This window comes from Manduca sexta, chromosome 22 (genome assembly GCF_014839805.1).
Source record: "Manduca sexta isolate Smith_Timp_Sample1 chromosome 22, JHU_Msex_v1.0, whole genome shotgun sequence".
In the NCBI taxonomy this organism is placed as follows: Eukaryota; Metazoa; Arthropoda; class Insecta; order Lepidoptera; family Sphingidae; genus Manduca; species Manduca sexta.
In genome coordinates this window covers 6,918,774-6,944,331 of record NC_051136.1, presented here as the reverse complement: position 1 = coordinate 6,944,331, position 25,558 = coordinate 6,918,774, and the positions used below count along the sequence as shown (strand labels likewise).

The following is a 25,558-nucleotide window of genomic DNA, read 5'->3' as shown; positions in this document are numbered from 1 at the left end:
CAGATTACTAGATATTTAATGATGTAGCACTTTTAAAATATTTACACGGTTTATCTTGGATAATAGTCGTTTATCGATAATGGTATAATTGTACGTAGATGATACTGATTTTATGTTATTAAACAAATAAAATCAAATTTTTTAGGGTGTTGCACCTGAAAGTAGGGATTTTTTTAATATTTGATGGTCTAATTTTTAACAAATCTAGGGTAAAACCGAAACCGTCAATGGAAACACTGCTTGGCAGTGGAAGTTTAACAAATGGAATGTCTGTGTAGTAGCAGTGGATTTACGCTTTTTATAATATAATTATATTGTCTCAATATCATCAATATGCATAAAAGTGAACATGTGTAAACTAAATGAATAAATATATGCACAAAAGTAGACGCGAGCTTACAATAATGAAGCAAAACTCACAAGCAAATAGTGACTGGAAGAGAAAGTGTCTCAAATAGTAAATATAACGGGTCGATAGAAATATGTCTGTCTCTGAATTATCTGTAGGATGTCGATTCGCGGATTACTTTGCCATATGCGGGCTTGATTTTGATTCAGGATTGGAGCCGGACAGACTTTGCGGTGAGTTACATTCATAGTACATTTTTTCCGTGCGATATCTTCACTATAAGCGCAATTAATGTATTGTTATTTTTATTTCAGGAGATAATTTACACGTATCTCCTCTTGATAGGTCATATAAAGGGAAGGTATTAGCACATTACCCAGATAATATAACAAGTAACCCCTTTGATGAACATGCAATTTGTATGGTAAGTCCTCAAATAATAATCTATTCTTTTTATATATTCATCTAATTTAGCGTAAGTACGAGTCTTAAATTTAGCTTGCGAAATTTCAATACCCAATACTGTTTAGTGTCATATAAATATTATTTCTTGTTCATTAATATTATAAGACAAAGACTTGGTGCTTTTTAGTAGTAAAGGAGGCCAGACCCCACCAGTGGGTCAGTATCTAATACAGGGCTGATATATTATTTATGATATATATGACTACTTACATATTTTTTACTATAATGTTACACTAAAAATAATATGTACCTTTACATCAATAGAAACAAATTTACAAATACAGAATTTCAGTACAGTAAATGACTTTAACAATAATATGAATAAGATTGAATCTGTACTCAAAAGTATTAAATCATTTTAAAATAAACTGATGTGTTATTTATATCATCTTTCATATCATATTAAAAGTATTATACTTTTTTATATTTAAGAAGTTGGGAACAGTTAAATTTATTCAGTGAATGTTGATTTCAATTGCTTCTTTGTAATAATAGTGTAACTTGCAGATGACTAGTGAGGATCTTAAAAAAATATTTTATAGACTAGATTTTTTTTTTGTGATTGATATGATAAATCTCTAGCCAGTACATATAATGCTACTAGAGGACGCAGAATGAGCTCACAGTGTCTTGGGGTCTGGCAGCCGGTCTTTTGGGATCCGATTTAATTAAATGTAGAACAGGATCCCAGGCTTGTGCAAGCTTCCAACCATCTTCCCTATTGAAATTTGGGTGTTTTTTAATTTCAATAGCCTCGCGAATCATCCTAGGCAGGAATCGGTGTTCTTTGGCAAGGATTTGTGGCTTGTCTAATCGCAAATAATGATTGGAGCCTCTTTCAGAATGTTCAGCGACTGCAGACTTCGTAGAGCGTCGGTTTTTCACGTCAGCTATATGTTCTTTTACGCGGGTCCCTATATTTCTTTTTGTTTGTCCTATATAAGAGAGGCCACAGTTGCAGTCTATCTTGTATACACCCGGTTCTTGCAGAGGTATATGGCACTTGACAGGTAGTAAAAATTGACTAATCTTCTTAGGCGGCTTGAAATAGGTTTTTATTGAAGCACGCTTCAGGATGTAGCCAATCTTGTCGGTGACTCCTCTCACATATGGTAGTACAACCGGAACACGTTCAACTGTGGCTGGTTTCACTCGGTCTCTGTGACGGCGGCGTGGAATTTGGAGCTTGTTGTCTCGCAGTACTTGCTTGACATGTTGTAGCTCAGCGGCCAGGTGTTTCTCGTCACAGATTCCTTGTGCTCTCTGAAACAATGATTTGCCCACGGTAGCTAACTGTTTTGGATGGTGGTGAGATTCACCGTTCAGATATTTATCAGTATGGGTCTGTTTCCGATACACAGTATGACTTAAGGTCCGATCAGGATTACGTCGGGAGAAAATAATAATATAAAAAACCGCGATAAAATCCGTTTAAATAGTTTTTAGTTTTTATTTCAATGTCTAACATTCGCGTAAACATAAGAAATCACTATTTCAGCAAATCAAAACACAGTGTTTTCATTGATCACTAAGAGATAATTGACTTTGTATTATCATGACTATGAAAGGATAATATTCACAGTTGAAAGGCTAATTGACTTAAGCAACATTTTTTTCAAACATTTTTAATGAGGTTAAAATAACATAGAAAAAGAGCTGATTTTTAAAATGTATGAAATGTAGTGTGGCAAAATTTTGCTTAAGTCAATTAGCCTATCAACCATTGATATATAAATAATTATTGTAGTGCAAGTATATATTATAATAATATTTGTTATTCCAGTTATGTTTGCCAGCTGGCCTTCAATTTAGAACTCAGAAGCATTCATTAGAACCCAGGTTCCATAGTTTTTTAGTTACTAGAGAAAATGCATCAAGGTACCATGGATTTAGTCTTATTTTCTATGAGGAAGTTAGAAACAAAAATATATGCAGCGCAATGCACACATTGCAGGTAAGCTATTATTGTTTATTCTCTAAATAAATTTACAACATTTGTGTTTTGGAAAGAAATGTGCACCACTTAATGTTATGTGCAAGATTGAATTAAGAGGTTAGTCCAAAAAAAAAAAAAAAATAATATTTTACTTTTTTTTAACCAAAATGAACCATTGCACTCATCTAAAACTGATAAAAAAGAAACCATATCAAAATCATAAGAAAATCACAAGGCTGATGGAAGAAAATATATAATACCCCAAATATAACTCAAAATATTGCTTATGTGAAATGTTTGTGATAGTTCTTACAACATTTTGATCACAAGTCCCAAATTAAACATTCCTACATAATATGTTGTAAGTAGCCACAACATATTATTATCTACTAGCTTTTGCCCGCGGCTCCGCCCGCGTTATAAAGTTTTTCGGGCTAAAGTTTTCCGTTATAAAAGTCACGCTATATATTTTCCCGGGAGCCTATGTTCTTCCCAAGGTCTCAAACTGTCTCCATACCAAATTTTATCCTAATACGTTGGGTAGTTTTTGAGTTTAACACGTTCGGGCAGACCGATGCAGCGGGGGACTTTGTTTTATGATATATTTTTGTAGAACTTTTTAAGAGGAACAATCCCGTCATACATTATTGTTGCATAACTTTAACCGTTTACGCAGCGCACGCAACAGAAGCTCTCAAAACTAATAAATTGTCCCCGTTTTTGCATCATGTTTCATTACTGCTCCGCTCCTATTGGTCATAGCGTGAGAATATATAACCTATAGCACTCCAGGAACAAAGGGCTATCCAACACAAAAATATTTTATCAGTTCGAACCGGTAGTTCCTGAGATTAGCGATTACTGCTCCGCTCCTATTGGGCATAGCGTGATGATATATATAGCCTATAGCATTCCAGGAACAAAGGGCTATCCAACACAAAAAGAATTATTCAGTTCAAACTCCTAGTTTCTGAGATTAGGCATTACTGCTCTGCTCCTATTAGTCATAGCGTGATGATATATAGCCTATAGCACTTCACGAACAAAAGGCTATCCAATACAAAATGAATTTTTTAGTTCGAACCGGTAGTTCCTGAGATTAGCCATTACTGCTCTGCTCCTATTGGGTATAGCGTGATGATATATAGCCTATAGCACTCCACGAACAAAAGGCTATCCAACGCAAAAAGAATTTTTCAGTTTGGACCGGTAGTTCCTGAGATTAGCCATTACTGCTCCGCTCCTATTGGGTATAGCGTGATGATATATAGCCTATAGCACTCCACGAACAAAGGGCTATCCAACGCAAAAAGAATTTTTCAGTTTGGACCGGTAGTTCCTGAGATTAGGTATTACTGCTCCGCTCCTATTGGGTATAGCGTGATGATATATAGCCTATAGCACTCCACGAACATAGGGCTATCCAACGCAAAAAGAATTTTTCAATTTGGACCGGTAGTTCCTGAGATTAGCGCGTTCAAACAAACAAACAAACAAACAAACAAACTCTTCAGCTTTATATAATAGTATAGATTTGTGTATACAACTTTGTTTACACAAAGAAATAAAGAATCAAAGATTAATGCAATGTTAATTTACCTGGACCATGAACTGTGAGGTTGTATGGTCAGTTTCTAGTTCTGATGATTAAAATTCGTATTGCATGTTTTCATTTAGAGCAATAAATATGAGTTGCTCATAATATAAGTTATTTTTTGAATTTTGTGATAATAATATGAATAATGCAAACAACACTGAGATCTACAGATTGCAGGTACATCCACTGAACATACCTGACTTCCTCTATTCTTTGCCTAAAAAAGATTGCATAAATTTTTGATTCACAGAATAATAATATTTTCGCATATTTTACCAGGCTATGTACATCACGGAGTTGTCCAGTGGACAAACGCCTCCAGGATGCAGAAAAAGTTCCGGCAAAGAAAGCTCCCGATCTCTTCCAAGATCATTTAAACTCACTCCACATACAGGCGCTGCATTGACTTACTATGATATTGCCAAAGATAAACTATATGTAGCCAAAAGTATTGCTCTTATATGTCAATATCCTTATGTACGGGTTGCACAGTTGTTCTTAGAAAATTTATTTAGGTAAGAAAAGTTAATATTATTATGTCATTCATTGAACATAAACTTTATATTTGCATATCTATACAAACACTTGTTATATGTAAACAGATGATTATTTTCCTCAATATATCTAACGACTAATTACTGGTACAGAAACTAGGTTGTTTGATGAATAAACTTGTGTACATAAGGCATAAAAACAAGTTAATTATGTAGTTTATGAATCGATCAATCCTTCTGGCTTAACTTCACTCTTGACTCCTATTGGATTTAAAGCCAGTGACAGTTTAAACTTTGAACTTGTGCTGATGACACTACAATACCGACAGTATATTTACCATAATTTACAGATAGGTACAGTCTGTTGCAGTTTATTGAAATTTTTAATTTAGGCCTCTTGCTACATATGGATTAAATATTTGTCTTACTCACCCACCAACATATAACGGAATAAAAAAATATTAGATACATTTATAAATTCGCATTTTTACATATTTTCTACCTTGTTACTAAATGCTTATATGTGATTTAAGTTACAAAATAATAATACTCGCCTAGTCTACGAATATCCACTGCCTCACATATTTTCTTTATTCATTGTACTGTATGTAATATAATTTATTTAAAGATCATTGCCAAGACAACCAGGTCCAGGGCTTAGTCCGGAGTCCTACGTGTATAACTTGTTATACGAAGTCCCGGTACCGCTGCCTGGACAGGCGCTACGTCTATACGTGCCGCCGCCAGAACCACACCTCGATCCGATACCTGTTGTAAGTTACTTTTTATAATGTGTACATATATGAATAAATTCTTATTAACTTTCTGAAATGGAGGAGAAATATATATAATCTATTGTAGACAGCTCAATCAGAGGAAGCTTAGGAGTGTGCCATAATTTAACACAATAACAATTCATACTCTCTGCCTACCCCTGTAAGACAGATATGTATACATGTAACCAAAAATGATAAGGGAACTAAAGTTCATTGTTTATAGAAGAACCAAGTAGAAGATCCGAAAATGCAGAGTGATCATAAAATTAATGAATATTTTCTTTAATTTCAGGTGATAAGAATGCCAAATCCGCCAGAAGAGTTACCACTGCTTGATTATCCGTTACGTGTCATGTTTTCTTTGTTGGGTGTTGAATGTGTAGTACAATTGTTTACTTGTGTATTGTTAGAGCATCAAGTCTTGCTGAGGTCAAGTGGTGAGCTTGTTTGTTCATATTTTTTTAATAATTTTATATAATTGTGTTAAACATACTTTGTTATACATAATTGTAACATTTTGAAACCTCATTTTCTGCTTTTATGCGCTAAATTGTTGAGCTGGTAAAGGTATAGATAGCTATCGTTTTAACGTCGTGTATGACTCTAAATTAATACAAATATTCAGAAGCAACAGTGGACGAAAAAATTCGAGTAATATGTTCGAAATGTTTGTTAGATTACAACAAACTGATGTTGGTGGCGGAGTGCATCGTGTCGCTGTTGTTGCCGTTCTCGTGGGCGCACGTGTACGTGCCCATCCTGCCCGCGCCGCTCTACCACTTCCTCGACGCGCCCGTGCCGTTCGTTATGGGTAACATTACTCACATTGTAACATCACAACTCTATGCAGTTCATGACATCTAAGTGACATATATAAACATATATAGTTATATACATATAAAAAAATATTTCAAGTGATTTCTGACTATAAATGCAATATGTTTACAACATAATATTATATAAATGGATATTGGATACTACAGTAATTGAAACAAAAACTGAAACTGGTAAAACATATTAATTTATTTGTCAATTATTTCCTGTTTGTCTGTATGACTTTATCTACTAGCATGGTAAGACATACAATTTTTCCTCATTTATCACTGTATGACCAATGAAAAAATAATAGTCTCTTAAATTTTGTTGCTGTTAACTTATGTTTATCGTAATTTAACTGCATGTTATGTTTCTACTTTAAATAATCAATTGGATCCATGATCGTCTAATTTTATTTTATATATTAAATAATTTCCTACACCATGGAGATAATTATGAATGTGCGCAGAATAACGTTAATTTATTTATTTTCAATGAATAGGTCTCCATGCAGACAGTGCTGCAATGACAATGGGTCCCAATGGGCCTAGAAGTATAGCGTTAGGTTCAGAGGCAGCATTGTGTTTAGTGGATATTGACAAACCTGATATTCAACTACCTGAAGAGTTACCCATATTCCCACATCGGACACCGTTCATTGAAGAACTCAATCATATACTGGATAAACATCAGGTAAAAAATAATAATAGTTTTGAATGTGGCAAAAAAGCGTAACTCAAATTCGTGTTTTTTTGGGATTGGTTGAGATACACGTGATTGACGCATTGATCAATCACAAACATCAAAATTAAACGACATCGACTGATGAGTCACTTTCATTGTGACATTCTAGGTGGTTGACCGACATTAGTGTGCGGGTCGCTATCAACATATTATAAACTTTAATTTTGTTTTAGAATTTATTAATAGATGTTAGCGTAAATTAACTCTTCATTTAACGCTCACTGTTCATGCAAACTTACAGATTCAAAGACCGGAAACGGAACCGACTAAACTAGGCGTGCCGCTCAACGGGACATCCTATAAACATATGAATGACAATATGAGCAGTAGCTGCACCCTGCCATCAGGTGTGTTATAACTTCTGATATTCAATATTGTTATTAATTGGGAAGGTATCTAGAATCCGGATGTACCGGTTTTAGTTGTGTGTTGTCTGTCATTTGTAGCAATCCGCAGCGCCCTACTTACATCACTAGTGCCATCTACTTAAAAAAAGAAAAAATGAAAATATTTTCTATAGCAGCAATAAGCCTAACTGTGAATGCAGGACATAGTCTAACTGTGTGCCAAATTTCATCCAAATCCATTCAGCGGTTACTATTCTACAAACATGAATTTAGAATATTGGATATGATATTGGTGGTGTTGCAGGTGGTCTCCGGCGGAAGCACTCGTTCCACGACGTGCTGGAGTGGGAGGAGAGCCGGCCGCTCAACGCGTCGCCGCCCGCCTCGCCCACGCGCCGCGCGCCGCTGCGCCTCGACGCGCTGCAGAGGATCGTCGACATCGTCAAGCGGACCGGTGCGTCCACTGATACACTGACGTGTCAGCTCTCACGCCGTGTGGAACTGATTGTATAGCCTGCCTTGGAGGATAAGAAACCTCGCCGTATTGTAAAAATATATACAATTCATATCTTATATTGAGAACTTTAACTATAAAACCATAAGTGAAAGTGGTGTCCCCCAACCATTTCCTTGGTCACGCTATACGTAATGTTACGTTTAAAAAAAAAGAGGTTTTAAATTAATCAAAATATATTTTCTTTGTCAGGTGTAAATATAGACGAGGTCGACGCGGAAACAGTAATGCCAACAACTAAAAAGAAAATACTCAATGACGAAGAGCAGTACAACGAAGACATACGTTTTAACACAATAATAAGAGAAACTTTCCTGAACAGATTTATTCACATGTTCCTCATGTATGAAAATTTCGTCATCATGCCTGATCAGGTAAGCAAAACATGTAAAAAAAATACTTATTTAACATTTTTTTTAGATGTTCTCTTACTATTATACTGGCAATACGTTTTTTTTAAAAAGTAGTTTCGTAAGAAAACTTATTCGAACAAAGCCGCCACGTCCCCTATACGTGCTTGTCAAAAGATGCATTTGAAAATTTATAAAAACAACTGGTTTACCAAACAGTACATTATGCGAAGCATTTAATGGAACTATTGATAATTATAATATATTATATTATTGATATGCAGTGTTTATATATTATGTAATATTTACGTTCACAGGATCGCGAATCTTGGCTGACTGCGCGCGAATCAATGGTTAATTTCGATAAAGCGTCATTCTTGTCAGACCAACCGCAACGTCATCGTCCCTTTTTGTCAAGATTCCTCGAAACGCAAATGTTCGCGACGCTAATAGACAACAAGATCATGGCCAATTGGGGCGAGTACGACGCAAACCTGCAAGCGTTCGAACATCGGATAAAGTCGATCAGGTATGTGTATGGAACGTTTTATATTGCTCGCTTCGAATGGAAATCGGGTACCGCACGAACAGGGAACGGGAAAAGCGGGCCATTAATACATTAGCACGCGGGGTCGGGTCGTTGACAGTTGCGGTCGCGTTGCAGGCGCCGCGGGGGCGAGGCGCTGGGCGCGCGCGGGTACGCCGTGTGGGCGGGGGGCGCGGCGGGCGGGGGCGCCGCGCCGCGCGCCGAGCTCGAGGTGGGCGCGCCGGGCGAGCGCCTGCCGCACCGCGCCGCCTACTACCGCGCCTTCCCCGCGCGCCTCGACGCGCACGCGCTGCAGGCGCCGCCCGCGCCCGACGCCAGGTGCGCGCCGCACTCGCACGCCCCACACGACCCCCACGACCCACACGACCCACACGACCCACACGACCCACACGACCCACACGCGTCGGACGCGCGTGCCGCTTAACAGAGCTTGCATTCAGCATACACGCCGGCACGGACTGCGCCGCGCCCCGTCATGGACAGGAAATCGCTTTTCATTATCACTACATTATTGAGTGCGAGGGTTTTGCATTAACGGTACCTGTATTTGGTATAATTGCATCATTCATCATTTTTGTGATATAATTTTATAATCCATCATATTTTTAAATTACATTTTATATTTGAAACTATAATATTTTCCATAAAAATCTGTATTTGTTGCTTATATAAAATAATCGCAAGCATTTAAAGTGACAGAATACGTTTTCACGTCTAGAACAGCGATTTCCTCGTCCGCCAGAGTTCGCAATCCGTACAGATTACGAAGCTTGCATGTGACTGACATACCAGTATACGCACACCGAGTGAATACTTATGTATACAAAAAACCTACCAGTGTATTTATTTAAATGTTTATGGTAATAAAAGGGACTTAACATAGGAAGTCATGCTATTCGCAATAGTCTCTTGTTGTAGTGCTTTATAGATGCTTATATAAAAATCATATAATTTACTTACCTTTTGATAAGGTAGGGAATAAATGAAAAAAAAAAAACAACCATGGTATCGATAAATTGACCTTGACAATTAGTGCCTTTCCTAAATAAGATTCCAATACTACAAACGTCTCACGCTAACGATAATAAGCGAATTAGAAATAATAATAAAAAGCTTATTAGATTCATATACTGCTATCCCGATACTCCTTGAACTCATTTAATACGGCAACGATTTCAGCAAAGTTTTTATTGTACTTTTAATGTATAGTACTGGGTATTTTTTTATATTATTATATATTTTATTTATTTTACAGGTGTATATTATATGTTATGATTCCTAATATATAATATATATCCTGTATAATATTGCCATAATATGAATCTGTTCACTCGGTGAGTGGGTTGAGAAGTGTTGTTGAGTTTGTTTCATGAGGCATCTGTTGGCTTGTGTGGCAGCATGCAATTTTGAACCTGACATGTCAAAAAACATTGTTTTAGTAAAGACAACTATTCTGTAGTATGTATGAATTAATGTGTTATTTTTATTTTGTTAGAACATTTGGTCACTTTTGTTTAATCTCTATCATGAATCTCTTGCCAGATGTGTAAGGCAACTTCTCTGTATTATTAATGATTTATTGTGTATTAAAAATGAAATGCATAATTTAATATTTGTGATAATTATATTGACACAGTATACGTATTCATACAATACGTCATCGCATATACCGTCGAAGCCGCTTACATTATTCATGTGCGATTAACGCTGATACACGGCTGAGTTATAATATTATTACTATAAGGCGACTCGGGTACGTTCCATCGGCCTGGTACTGCACAATTGACAACATTTCATTTTTTCAACATGCTCAAATGTTTTATATACTAGATCTAAAATTACGAGACCCATATTTTTCTTTTTTCAAAATTCCGATTTTTTCATTCATGATTTCACTCTGAATTTTGTTTTATTCTATAACGATGTAAGCACCAAATGACGTTATATATACGGCTCAAGACGTGATAAGTGACAGTTTTTTTAGTTTCTCTCTCTCTTTGAAAGTGACAGTTTGACGTACATATTGTAATATGGACATTTGACATTGACAAATGACGGCGTCTTAGTTTTTTAAATAAATAGTAAGGTGGACCAAGGAACTATTACATTCAACCATATGTATGACGTCATCAAATATTTATCGGATTTTAATTATTTTTTTTCGAAATTAAGTGTTAAAAAAATATTAAATATACATAATCGAACTCGAGTAGAAAAATTAAGAAACGGTATTTTTGTTTTAGGCACGATTACATTTTGAAATGTTGTCAACAACCTCGCCTAGTCGGTAGTCGCTGACGATGACACGATGAATATTTAGACTGTGATATTAGAATAAAAAAATATTTCCTGTGGTGTATGACACCAACAATAAACAAGTATAAAGTGATAATTTACTGTTTACAGATATGTAAATTCTTTCTTTTAAGCGACATTTATTTGTTTGATACGAAATTATTTTCTATGTAATGCATGCAAGGTTTTCTTATGATGTTCCGCAGTTCGCATAAAATGACATGGTGCATGTAAATTTATCAGCATGCAGCAAGACATTTCTGAAAAACTTTGTCACAAACTCTAATAATGGAAGTAATTTATTTACTTATGCCAATGTTTTTAAGACGTACACCAAATTATTTTTTTTTACTTATTTTTAGTGTTTCATGTACAGAAACAGAAAACTAATGGAATCACTAATTATCTGTCTTAACAGACAACAGACGCTTATCCTCATTTGAATATTTTGGTGCCCTATTTCATGACTAATATTAAAACGAAAATTGGTAAAATATTTTAATTTGATTTGATTTTACTGTCATTTCTTACTGATACATGTACGATTATATTTTTAGTATAATATGTCTTCTTTGAATTTCGGAGATTTTAAAATTCACAAATTCATTCGTATCCTCAATAAATATATGAAACAAATACTTCTGTGAGTCTTTTAACAATATTTAAAATTATAAGCAATTCTCTTTAATTGTTTAATGATGTCCACGAACTGGGCGTGAAATAGGCATTGCTCTTTATAGTCTTGAGGAAAGTGACAGACAGTCAAATAGTCATCCGGGTGATTCCATTAACATTCCGATTTGAATATGAAAAAAAGCGTTCTTTTAAACAAGATCCTCCGATAAATATCGAGAACAATAATTTTTCAGAAATAAAATTTGCTAAAGCAAGCTATAATAGGCCAGCTTGAATACATTGTGATGCTTAGAGTAGCTCATTCGTATAACTAGCATAATTTAGATAACATATCCGAATTAATATTAATTAGAATTTAGTATGCGATATTACTAGAGATTATATTTATTATCGTGGATCATTTCTCTTTCAGCTTTAGAAAGGCTCTTGCAATTTGATAAGGGCTTCCATTTTTATTTATTCAAGAGTAATCTCTTATTTATGGTTGAATTTTTAAAATCAATATAAGTATAAAAACTAAAGAAAAAATTAATAACAAATAACTTTTATTGCGAACCTTGTATTAAGAAAAAACATAAAGGAAATTTTTCAAGTTAAAATATCCATTAGACTATATGAGCCTTTCGTAATCTGATGGCTATTAGTATTCTGAAGCCATAACCTTTCAAAATCGTCATTAAAACTTAGGTTCTTAAATTGTTTCTTAAAGCTTATTAGATGATTTCTTGACGATTCTGGTTTCAGAATGACAATTATTGGCACGTTTGCACTGAATAAAGATTGTGTATATTATTTTATTATAGTGTATTCTCGTTAATTGATGTGATAGTCGACTAAACCTGCATGGAATGTTGAAAGCATGAAAAGCTTGTATGTTAACGTATGTAGTATATTGTATGTAGTTCCTTGTCATTTGTGTACAATGCAATCAAATGTAGATGTTAATGAAAGAATTCTTTACTAATAATATAACTATTATTAGTAGAAATGTTCTTTACTAATAATATAACTATTATTAGTATGAAAGTAATGAATATAACTATTCATATTAAAAATACATTGTTGCTTCTTTTTGTAAAATATTAACATGCCTCGATTCATTCCAATACAGTTTATAAATGTAACTTTTAATTATTTCAATTGTTAAAATGAATTGTTTCAGTTTACGCAATAAAGATATTTGTTAAGCCATAACTTTGTATTATTGATTTACGAATTTGCAATGCAATAAGTGACCAAAGACAGTTTGTAACAAAATAAATTTTATATCTTATTGCACCATCTAAACAACTATTATCTGCTTTACTTAATTTTGTTTATTTAAAAGGTGTTTTAAAAATTGGAAAATATCTTATTTAATGAATAGTTAATCTGTTAAAAATTGCATTAAGATTTGCTAGCTGTTTGCATATATTGCTTTGCGTGTGGTTGTTTTTTTTTTATTTTATAAGTTGTTTGGGGTAATATTAAAATCCAGATGATTAATGTTCCAGGACAAATAGTTTGAAGCGCATAAAAAATGCGAAGTGGCAAGTAAAAGATTGTCCCCCCGAACTGCTGCTAGGCGATATCAGCCGAAGGTTATCCACTGAAGTCACGCCAGCCGCGATTGCCCAGAATAATAGGACGTTTGTTGAAAAACTTTTAAAGGTACTTTTTGTTTATAGCAAATAAAATAAACAAATTTTGCCATCACTCGATGAATACATATTGACACTTTAGCATTTAAGTTCTCATATACTTACCATGTAATACTAGGTATTTTTACGTTCCATGCCACGCGCAGCACAATCCGTGACATCCCTCTACGAAATGTCTATTAATGCAATTGATCTAAGTAATTTGGTTCAGCCTCAAAAATGTTGTCTAAAAATTAACTTTAGCTGGTAAATCAAAATTATGAAAACAAAAACGAGTATACTATAATAATTTGTAATCTTAATATTTATTCATCCAGGAATGCAAAAGCAAAACAAAAAGGATGCTACTGGAAAAAATGGGGACTGAAGAGTCGGACTTGGGACTCGGTAGTGAAGTATCGATTACCGGTCTAGAAGAGAGCACTATGATCGCCTCCCTGTGCGACCTGCTCGAAAGACTGTGGTCGCACGGCTTGCAACATAAAATGGGCAAATCGGCGCTGTGGATGCATCTCACCAATTACCAAGAACTAGAACAATGTAGCAATTCTACAAAACCGATTGACCCCAATTATCTTACTCCTGGTAAGTCACTTTATGAAATATCAATCTTATCAGCAAAATTTTGATACCATCTCATAATTTTAAGTTTTGAATATATGACGACATGGGCGCGCCAACATTAGTTTTTAGGGAGCTTCATCTGCACCTACGCACCTTACTACATAATATCATTAAGTATTTTTTTTTCAAATTCAAATCTCACTGGTTTTTAAAAAAGCTTTATCAAAAAAAACTTCTGTGGTCGATAGTTCCCATTGTTGCAGATTTATTCAGTAACATGTTTCTTGCGATTTATTTCCGGGCAGTGGGTTAACATGAATCTACTTGCACCTCCTTTCCGGCGCCCGTATATGACGATAAGTTGATATGAAATTAATAGTATTTGTATTAAAAATGTGTTTAATCTTTCCTGGAATATGCAGCGTTAGCTTGGTGTGTATTGCGTAAACGGCTTGACTGTAAGTATCTATTCGTATCAGTATTCATACATTGTCACGCTGTCAATTTACTAAATCAAATATAACGCCTCTCTTTTATCATTATTCGTGCTGGCAATTTTATCAATATATTTATTCCCGAAAACCAGACAAAATTAGGGTAATTAGTCTCGCCAATAAGAACATGTAATTAACACGATAGTGATTATCTTATTTCATTTTAGACAGTGAGAGCACGTGTCCAGTTAACTTCAAAGCTAGTTTAAAAGCTCTATTGTGTAATCGTATGTGACTACAAATATCTCGTAACGCACTGATACATTAATATGCGTGCGTCTTTATAAACATATGTCTAGAACTCGGGTATTAAAAGCTCTTTATGTATCCCTGTAATTTCTAGATTTGTCATCTGTGGGCGCAGAGGTAGAAGCTCAACAAAGCGCAAGCACTACCAACAGATCCCGGGAAAGTTCCCGAGGTGGATCCCGGGACAGCTCGCGAGATCGATTGAGTAATTCAGGGACTTTAGAGCGTAAATCTACGCAGCCACCAAACCCATTGCGACCACTGCCTGAAAGTCTCACATTTGATATGAGGTTAGGATTGTATGTTTTTCTGTTCAACAAACATTTCACAAGCTATATTATATTTAGAATAATGTTAACGCATCTGATGGTTTACGTATTAAAATAAATATCCAATATATAAAGATTATAATCATAAAATATTATGACCAGAGGGACTGTTCATATATGTATTAATACTAAGTATATTTTTTTCAGAGTACGAATTTTTTTATTAAACAAACTTATAAAATACATTATTTTGAATAAGTCCTAATCCTTTCTATTAAATCTTGTGTTATTACAGGAACGTGCAAGCGATGACTGATATAAAAACCGAAATAGGATACGCTCGCGCTTGGGTTCGACTGTCGCTAGAAAAGAAATTATTATCTAAACATCTGCGGGAATTACTTGCCGATACCACTTTATTGCGATCTCAGTACAAAAGAACTGCTTTTCTTCGATGTGAGGAGGAAAGAGAACAGTTTTTATATCATTTGCTGACTTTGAACGCTGTCGATTACTTATGTTTCACTAATACTTATCCTACCACAAGTGAGTAAATTATAAATATGAACTAATTATACATATTAATCTTTGATGACTGTATTGTTTATTGTCGTTTTGTCTCTAGAATTGCCTTACCGGGTTTTAATTGTGCCATCACGTAAAGCAAGTCAGACGACTGCAAATTGTTGGATTTCAATCTCTGGCGCAAACGGGGAGTCTACACCAAAAATACCCATACCACGGAATACTAATGAATTTGTTTTTCACGTAAGTTAATTAGCAAGTGTTTAAAAATTCGAATAATATGTAAATATTTTAAAATTACCCATAAGTTAATTTTGTTTTCAGCATAAAAATTTGGGCATATTATCGACTTTGCGTATTGGACATGATAATTCCGGTTTATCACCGCGGTGGCTGCTCGATCAAGTATTCATGAGGAATGAAGTCACTGGACACACTTACACGTAAGATTTTTTAATACTTAAGTCCCATCGCTGTCTAAATATTTTAATATATCTACACATAACTACTACTGATTCTCAGAGTGCGTCCGAATATTATATCCAATCCGCGTCATTGCAAAATGTTCCCGAGCAGCCCAATGATGTTAGACATCATCGAAATAAAACTACTATCCGATTTTATCGCGGTTTTTTTTTAATTCTTATTTTCTCCCGACGTTTCGAAGACTGTAGCCTTTGTGGCTACCGAGCGGACAGATATTGTTGTGATTGTTACACATCATCAAAAGCAAAAGTGCGACAAGGTAGATATCAATATATTGAACAGTTTCCGTTCGAGGTACAAGCGACCCCATGTGCGCACATGAATAAAAAACACACGTGAGAAGTTACAGCATTCGGTATATTTGGACGCATTAGTAGGCTTATTTTACATTATCAACTCTTGTGCAAGAAAAATCATTTGAAGTTATTGTTTTTACATTTATTCCTCAATGAATCTATATCTGTACCATTATATAAAGCTGAAGTCCGTATGTTTCAACGTTCTAATCACAGGGACTATTGAACCGATTTTTATATTTGTTTCACTAATAGTAACAAATATTAGTCTTGAGTGCTATAAGGATATCTTTTATCCCGGGCAAATATATGTCCTGGAAAAACTATTGTCACGCGGGCGAGTCAATCTCTAATGATATGCAGGTTCCCGTGCAACCGCTGGCTGGGGTCGGGCGTGGACGACGGGTCGACGGAGCGGCTGCTGGTGGCGGCGCGCATGCGCCACGCGGCGCCGCGCGCGCCCACGCCCGCGCCCGCGCCCGCCGCGCCCGCCGCGCCGCACACGCCCACCACGCACCTCTCCACCTCCACCATACAGCACATGATCGGTGCCCCGCTCTTCACTACTCTTGTCGTTAGCTAGCCAGTACCCACTACCGCCACCCGACACCATGCTTGTACCTCGGTTGTCTAGAGCTGGCGCGTACGATACGTTCACATATCGTGCGTGTGTACTCTGAAAGACATACTTAATATGTTACTTGTCAAAAAAAATGTAGTTTTGTCTATGTTTGAATGGCTTTGATCTGTCTCTTTGTAAAATTGTATTAAGTTGAGTATTGTGAGCGTGCCAGCCTTAGATAACCGACCTATACCAGACTGCTAACGCCTGGTCCCAATTATACTAGACTTTTCGTGGATATTGTTTACAGCGCGTTCAATATTACTTATATAACTTTATTGATAACACCTTTAATCGCACGATGTCGCATCACTTTTATTTCATAGCATGGGAATGCACGCGACCAATGAAGTCTCAGGAGTAATAATTAGGACCGGGCTTTAGTATTAAACCTAGAGCTAAAGCATCATCGTGGCCGCACTAGTTGGTTTGCGGCTGACTTCATTTGCTTAGATATCGCCGAAGAGTAATTCGGTTGCACGAGTATTGTATAACCTTTTCTGTCAATGAGACTGGTGCACTTATAGAGCATGTTTTGCTTCATTCAATAAGGAATCGCCATAAATTGCATAGTAAAACAGTTACTTTAAAATATTCATGCATGATTCGGTTGGTGTTAATAGACTCCAGCTAATGTAAGGAAAAAATATCTATTAACATTAAAATGCAAGACTCTCACCAGTTTCAGCGTTCAATAAGGGATCAAACATTTTTTATGTAAAATGATCTCATAATTCGTCTGAGCAAATACATTCTCTCTCAAGAGCTAAATTCTGAACAGTATTTATTTTAGTCACATGAAGTAACGTGCGTTAATAAAACATTATTTAAATAAAGTGCCTAATCATTACTTTTTATACACGCTTCTTCCTACAGCTTAATAATAATATTAGCAGTGAATAATAGGGTACCGGACTCATTTTTATTCTTTACTATTATCAAATATTTACGTAATATAAATTATAACACAGAAAGAATTATTAAAATCCGGTAAAAAATCAACAAGTTATAAGTCTTTGAATTTCGGTGGAAAGGGTAATTTACAAGAAACAGAAAAGAGACGAAATACCCACACGTGACGTCATCGGGAATTCCGATGCGGGCTAAAGAAAGAGATGAAGCGATATCCCCACATCGCGCCCACTTCTGTACATAAGAATATTTTAAATATGAATTGCTCGCTCATTTTTTAACCAATTTTTATGCAATTTTCGCAGCAGTGCTTCTTTTTCGTATTATTAACCATTACATATAGAATAATGTACAAAATCAAGCATAGGCCGGTCCCCTATTATAAAATCATGTACTGTATTAAACAATAATTATTGTGATGCTTATTCTAAATTATACTTTTCTTGGTTTTTTACCTTTATTGCATACTTCGACATCCGATATGCCACCATAGCTAACATTGCCCAGTCATTTGTCAGTCACAAATTGCTTTACTAGTGTGGCCATTAAAGTAATTTTAGATATCAATTGCATGTTATGTTTATTTTTTATATCATATTATAATGATTTGTTATTCTTAGTTTTTTTTTTTACTTGCATGTATAAAAGGAAAATATTCAATCACTTCCGTTATCACAATATCAGATACTTTAAAGTATACAAAATATTTTTACTTTAATGAAGTTCTTTATACAATGTAGACATCTCATGCGACCTTAAAAATTTGATCTAAGCACGCACGGCTATCGTAATTTTTGCCTAAGATAAATTACCCTTAACATATTTTTTTATACAGACGAAATGGTCTAAGCAGTAAATGCCGCAGACAGCAATATTAGTAAAATTACGATATTGTAGAAACACACAAAAGTAATGTGGCCACAAATGTCGCTTTTGTGAAGATCGATAGCGCAGTTCTATTATGTCTATGGGCCTCACGTTTGCCTTCTCTTTTCCAAATTTTCTTAACGTTTTTGCGTGTTGAATGAATAGGAATGCTCAGTCGATTTTCTACGTCTACGATGCCGCATCTATTGTTATTCTCTTTAATTTAGTTACAAATACTTTTCTTCGGCGATTTGAACATGATTCGCAGGCGTTTACTTGTTAAATAAATTAAAGTGTGAACTCCTTTATCAAATCACGAAGAAATTAATAATCAAATAAAACTAGTCGATAATTGGAGTGAATGAATTGAAATCCTACTTTGTGATACGCCGTGCTATTATGCGGTTTTAGTACATAATTATAGATTTTATTAAACTTACCCTTTAGAATAAGTATTATGGGTTTAACTTTTTGATTACTCGGTCGGATTTATGCGACAAATATCCTCCATTGAATTTATATAGTATTTATATGCTAGATAACCCATTTGCATGTGGGCAATACTTATGTTACAATTTATATTAGTATCTACGTTATATACCAGCATTACTTAAATGTATTAAGATAAAATTTCAACCGATTATTTACAATGGATTGCAGTGGGTCAGTATGTGATATAGGTCTGATATTTTTATTTACAATATTGTATAATTACTTATTATATTAAAAGTAAAAAAAAATAGTTGCCAGTATATTGAATTATACATAAATAAGGTTCATTAACAAAAAATATAAACTAATAAAACTCGACTGGACTTTCGACCTTTAAAATTGGAATAATCCACAAACTATAGGATCCCACTGTCGGGTAATAAACCTGTGACATGAAATAAAAATGGAATATTTGAAACTAAATTTTAATTCATAAGCATGTTATAGGATTTTGCTTAATAAATATATAATATCTTGAAATAATATTTTAGTGTATTCAATAAATATGAGATCCCATCCCTAAACTACCTATTGTAATTTGCCTGCAAAACCAGTAAACATGATGATAAATAATATATTTCTGTGTCGGATTTATGGTGTCCATGAGCGGATCAACTTATACAAATATGTTGAAAATAATTCTTCTAAAAAATGTCTGCTCGGTTACCTATCTATGTGTAAATTTTCGATATCTCATAATATCGTTTAAAGATACGTAATATTTTAATATAATATGTAAAATTGTATTTTTATATACATTATAAATATGCTTGTCTTTCCTTTATTGAAAATAATTTGCGCTGTTTCACCTGTTAGGCAACCTGCGAAGGCTCATTATTTTCCCAAACCTGCCTGGTTTCTCGACAATATAATGTAAGTTAAAACAACATCCAAATACGTATTTTAACTCGTATTGTTCATCTATACTACTAAAGTTACTACTATAAGGCTAGTGACCATTATGAAGTTAGTTATTGACTATATTTCATAGCAAAGTGTTGTTGCACTGCATTTTCATTATAAGTATTTATTTGCTGATATTTTGAAAAGGGCGCTAATAGCGCGGCGACTGAATGAACATAATTATCCACATATATTTTGAAACATAACTCTTATTGCAGGAGATTGCGTAAACGCCATTGTAAAATGGCACTATCAATCGAAGAGGGACAAAGACGCCAATTCGCTGAGTGTGTTGCTGTGCGGTGAAAATGGTTTGGTCAAATGTTTGGAGCAAGCGTTTCTATGCGGGTTCAAGTCGGCCCGCCTGTTTGGAAAAAATCTCTTTATTTGGGACTATTTTAGTGAGTTTTGAATGTTTATATCTTGTCTTTTCTATTTTCAGAACATAATTCGGGACAAATTTATTTTACTATCTTATTTTAATGTAAGTCTTACTAATTGTCTGGGAGATTTTCAGTTTGTAGATATTTGATTTACTTCAAATTGTATAAAAATAAAATAATTGCAGACCGATACAAGGACCAAATCCGTGCTCGCCTTTATGTAAAACAGAAATCAAATTTGTTTTTTTTTTTGTTTTATCATATTTTTAGCAAGAGTAAAAGATGAGTTCAAAATGAGTCTATGCGACGAGCCTGCTGCTCAAAATAACAAAAGTTGCGGCATGGCGTACAACTGCAGACAGGATCAAGAACACAGGGCGATATGGCGATGCTATTGCCATCTAATGGACGAAATTAACACTGTGGGTCGCTCTCTCGGCAAAGACGGAAAGTTTCAATTATTTATTTGCCTCAGTTTACGGTGAGTGGTAATAAACATTCAGATTAATAGGTAAGTATGAATTAAAAAAAACTGATTTAAATGTTTGTTTATTACTTAGTAAAAAACACGAATTTACAGTATTGTTCAAACAATAAAAAATTAAACGATCAGCTATTTTGGCTAGCTGATGTGACGTCGAAACATATTACAATAGCCATAAAACATTAGAGAGCATAAATAACGCCTATTTATTTACTATCTCAAAAACAGTTCATGCTACAAAAAGTATGTTTTAGAAAATATTCCAATTTTGTATAAAAATATAATAACAACAAGAAATATTATAACGTTATTATTACAAGTAACCATGGGCGGAATCGCCCCACCAATCGACTGAAATAAATGTAGCTATCTTAATTGACACGTCTTGGCAAGTGATTTTACGCCCCTTTTTTATACTCGTGGGTTACTGTACTACTCTTTAATTAATCTATGATTTATTGTTTATAGTACGTTTTTTCTTCTAATAATAACATATTGTTCACAGCGAACATTGGCTGCATCGGATGTTAGTCCCAATGTCGATGACTCGAGTTACCGCCGAAATGTATGAAGAACAGAGTTTTCTTCGCAAACGTGGTCTGCTCACCTTCCTCAGGCAAATTTTGGAGCCACTGGATGAGTTCGACATCGTTCTGGAAAATTCACTCACACAAGGCATTTAAATTATTATTTTTAGACGTCTACATGAAGGATTGTTTTTCAAACATCTAAGACGTAAGACCGCCATACATTTGATGCTATTAATTTAGATTAGAATCTCTAGTACACGTGTCAAATCTGAAGTTCTTAAAACCCAATAACTCCAAATCACATGTCAGATCGAAACCCCGGGTCGTATGAATAATTATTTTAACATAAAATGTATAAGACTGTGTCAAATAGTCTATTTTGTTCATGTTTTGAGAGTAACAATGCAATTATCATTACTGAAAATTGAGTTTGGAATCAGTTCGCAAATGTACAATGACCTTCCGATCTGACGATGAAGACCATTCTAACGACCATGATGAGGTTTATGGGCTTCTACTCTTGGGATTTATTTAATTCAACGAGTTATGTCAGTCGCACAAATTATTACGCACACACGATAGTTTCTTCTTATCTGGAGAGTAACAGGTTAATAATATTAGTAAAGATATATTTTCGGGAATTTGTAAATATTTCAGTTTATTCTTGGTAATTTTACAGAAAGTGAAATATGTTTACATTTGGAAAAGTTGAATCTGACAATGTCGTTATTATAAAACGTCAAACTTTGTGATATAATATAGAACTTACACAGTAGATTTATTATTTTAATGCATAACAACAGACGCATGTGTTCTTGTAACGACGCAAGTTAATGTCGCACACTTGCTTTGTTTCTTCTCGAAGTAAGATCTCTATATTCTACGGTGTAGTATAGATTGCGTACAATATAAATATTGAAATAAAGGCTCCGGCAAAAGAACTTCACAATAAAATTCAAATAGTTCTTTTGTTCTCTTTATTTCTTGCATATTTAAAATAAAACAAATGTTTTGAACGATGAACCTATAAACAATGTTAAAGAACTTCAAAGCGAACTAATCCATACCTATTTGCCCACAGCAGCAGGGTATTTTACTATGATTGAAAGTGTTTCTTTAAATTCATACTATTACTTCTTGACATTGGCATAAATCCTTAAAGGAGTAACTTTTTCGGTCCCTATTCTGAATGTTGTTGATGCTGATGAAGGGCACAGTGCGTGCGTGTTTGTTTCGTTTAGTTATTTACATAAATTAGATTGTAATAAAAATTACCATGTATATGAATCTATGCCAAAAACGTTTTTTTTATAACTATTATAATTGGATGTTTATTACTTTGTACATTATTATATATTATTCTATCTCGAAATCGTATTATCTTGGCTGACAACATGTAATCAATACATAGTTGTTACTTTAAAAAACTATAAAATTACTTTGATCTCCATATAATAATCTCAACTGCTCTTTAAGCGACACCTGGTGAATTTTTGCCCTTATTGTGCTACCGTCATTTTTGGGGGTATAAGTATTTCTTACACGTCGTGTAGGTCGGAATCCCTATTTTTGTATTCTAAGAAATTTATCAATATTCTATATAATAGTATTAGCTAACTGTGATATTAAAAAAAGATTTTATTTAGACGTGACACACGCTTGGTTTCATAAAAAAAAGTACCTAAACAAATAAAATATAATCTATACTATTATATAAAGCTGAAGAGTTTGTTTGTTTGTTTGTTTGTTTGTTTGTTTGTTTGTTTGTTTGTTTGTTTGTTTGTTTGAACGCGCTAATCTCAGGAACTACCGGTCCAAACTGAAAAATTCTTTTGCGTTGGATAGCCCTTTGTTCGTGGAGTGCTATAGGCTATATATCATCACGCTATACCCAATAGGAGCGGGGCAGTAATGGCTAATCTCAGGAACTACCGGTCCAAACTGAAAAATTCTTTTTGCGTTGGATAGCCCTTTATTCGTGGAGTGCTATAGGCTATATATCATCACGCTATACCCAATAGGAGCGGGGCAGTAATGGCTAATCTCAGGAACTACCGGTCCAAACTGAAAAATTCTTTTGCGTTGGATAGCCCTTTTATTCGTGGAGTGCTATAGGCTATATATCATCACGCTATACCCAATAGGAGCGGAGCAGTAATGGCTAATCTCAGGAACTACCGGTTTCAACTGAAAAATTCGTTTTGTGTTGGATAGCCCTTTATTTGTGGACCGCTATAAGCTATGTATCATCACGCTATGACCAATAGGAGCGGAGCAGTAATGGCTAATCTCAGGAACTACCGGTTTGAACTGAAAAAATCTTTTTGTGTTGGATAGCCCTTTGTTCCTGGAGTGCTATAGGCTATATATCATCATGCTATGACCAATAGGAGCGGAGCAGTAATGAAACATGTTGGAAAAACGGGGAAAATTATGAGTTTTGAGAGCTTCCGTTGCCTGCGCTGCGTAAACGGTTAAAGTTATGCAACAATGATGTATGACGGGATTGTTTCACTTAAAAAGTTCTAAATAATATAACAAAGTCCCCCGCTGCATCTGTCTGCCTTAACGTGTTAAACTCAAAAACTACCTAACGTATTAAGATGAAATTTGGTATGGAGACAGTTTGAGACCCTGGGAAGAACATAGGCTCCCGGGAAACTACTATTTTTATAACGGAAAACTTTAGCCTGAATAACTTTATAACGCGGGCGGAGCCGCGAGCAAAAGCTAGTTACTTATAAAACTAAATATGATTTTTCAGACGAAATAATTAATTATGGTTTATAAATTTGGGTTGCCAAATTTTAAAGGATTGTAACTAACTTAAATATTTTATTATTGAGCAGATTTACGAAATCTATACTGATAGATCTGATATAATTCAATTAAAAAAAAAAAAAAAAACAATCAAGTAAAATACCTTTCTGCAGTGGGAGTAAACATTACAGAGTTGAAAGATAAAACTGACAAGTAGTACTAATGTGGTAAATATAATACTTAAATTAATTAGTTTCCAGGGGATATAATTATATAATTATACCTTCTTTCAATAATTGTTACTAATTCCACTCGACGATGTATAATATGACATTCAGAAAATAATAATCCATTTAGGGCTAAAATATGATGACAACTAGTAATAAAAAAAAACTACTGCCACTTTTTTCTTCCATTTAATTTATGGCACTTTGTAAGTATTTATACTGTTATGAATAGAGGTGATGAACTAAAATCATTGTATTAAAATACGTGTCGCAGATAATGATTCGTCATTTGAGATGGCCGTGAAATTTATTGGATGAATTCCATTTTATTGTTTTGTATTTGATATTAAAATATCAAAATGGAATGTTTAATTTTTTATTAAAATTAGCAATTACTTCAATATATAATACAATTATGTCAAACGTCATAATGAGGCGACGATATATATGTTTTCAATAGTTAACTCTATTTAAACTGTGACAAATTTACAAAATTTTTGCCGTGTGTGTGAGAGCCTTTTGGTTGTAATGATCAAGGTAAATGCCAAAAATACTCACTTTGTTATAAGTACCCATAGAATATTTTCTCTGTAGAATTTGAATAAGCAGGGTCCGGTGATTTTTATATTTAGTATTTTTTTTTTTGTTAAGTTTGATTTGTGTATTTACTTGCCACATATGTAAACCCAAAGATTTATTTTATGAAGGGTGCTTACAAATGGTATCTTATCTAGGCCCTTGTTTAGTCTTATGATTAGTTATTATTTGTTGTTAGATCATTTATTAAATTGAGGCTACATTACTTTTAAGAGAAAAGCGAGAATGTTATGTTCTACACCTTATTATTTTTACTAGCGCAAGTGAATGCCTTAGACTCTTAACTTTTTTATGTTTTTTTAAAATAGCCAGATCCAGAATATGGCATTACGTAGATCGCATGCCATAGATACCATATATAAATTAGGATAATATAAGTCTCGAAAAATGTG

General features: G+C 34.4%; 1 protein-coding gene and 1 long non-coding RNA gene across 3 annotated transcripts; one reads left to right on the top strand and one right to left on the bottom strand.

Annotated features, from left to right (window-relative positions):
• The first annotated feature begins 191 nt into the window (after positions 1 to 191).
• LOC115442611 (DENN domain-containing protein 5A) lies at positions 192 to 23,271 on the top strand. 2 transcript variants are annotated; one of them, XM_037441556.1, is made up of 23 exons: positions 192 to 582; positions 664 to 773; positions 2,598 to 2,768; positions 4,627 to 4,862; positions 5,470 to 5,614; positions 5,910 to 6,054; positions 6,294 to 6,428; positions 6,936 to 7,126; positions 7,419 to 7,524; positions 7,829 to 7,978; positions 8,231 to 8,412; positions 8,706 to 8,917; positions 9,053 to 9,253; positions 13,360 to 13,516; positions 13,824 to 14,091; positions 14,908 to 15,103; positions 15,378 to 15,628; positions 15,708 to 15,850; positions 15,932 to 16,050; positions 16,753 to 16,937; positions 20,404 to 20,586; positions 20,839 to 21,049; positions 21,558 to 23,271. In XM_037441556.1, the coding sequence occupies exons 1-23, from the start codon at positions 483 to 485 to the stop codon at positions 21,733 to 21,735; spliced, it is 3,975 nt and encodes a 1,324-aa protein (XP_037297453.1). In that variant the 5' UTR covers positions 192 to 482; the 3' UTR covers positions 21,736 to 23,271. The 2 variants fall into 2 exon arrangements, with proteins under 2 accessions (XP_037297453.1, XP_030023561.2); XM_030167701.2 differs by lacking the exon at positions 9,053 to 9,253 and having other exon boundaries at positions 193 to 582; positions 21,558 to 23,270.
• On the bottom strand, positions 21,101 to 25,430 carry LOC119190219. The gene is made up of 2 exons (XR_005112817.1): positions 25,128 to 25,430; positions 21,101 to 21,705 (listed from the first exon to the last, which is right to left on the bottom strand). It is a non-coding gene; the product is annotated as an uncharacterized LOC119190219 (long non-coding RNA).
• Positions 25,431 to 25,558: the final 128 nt, after the last annotated feature.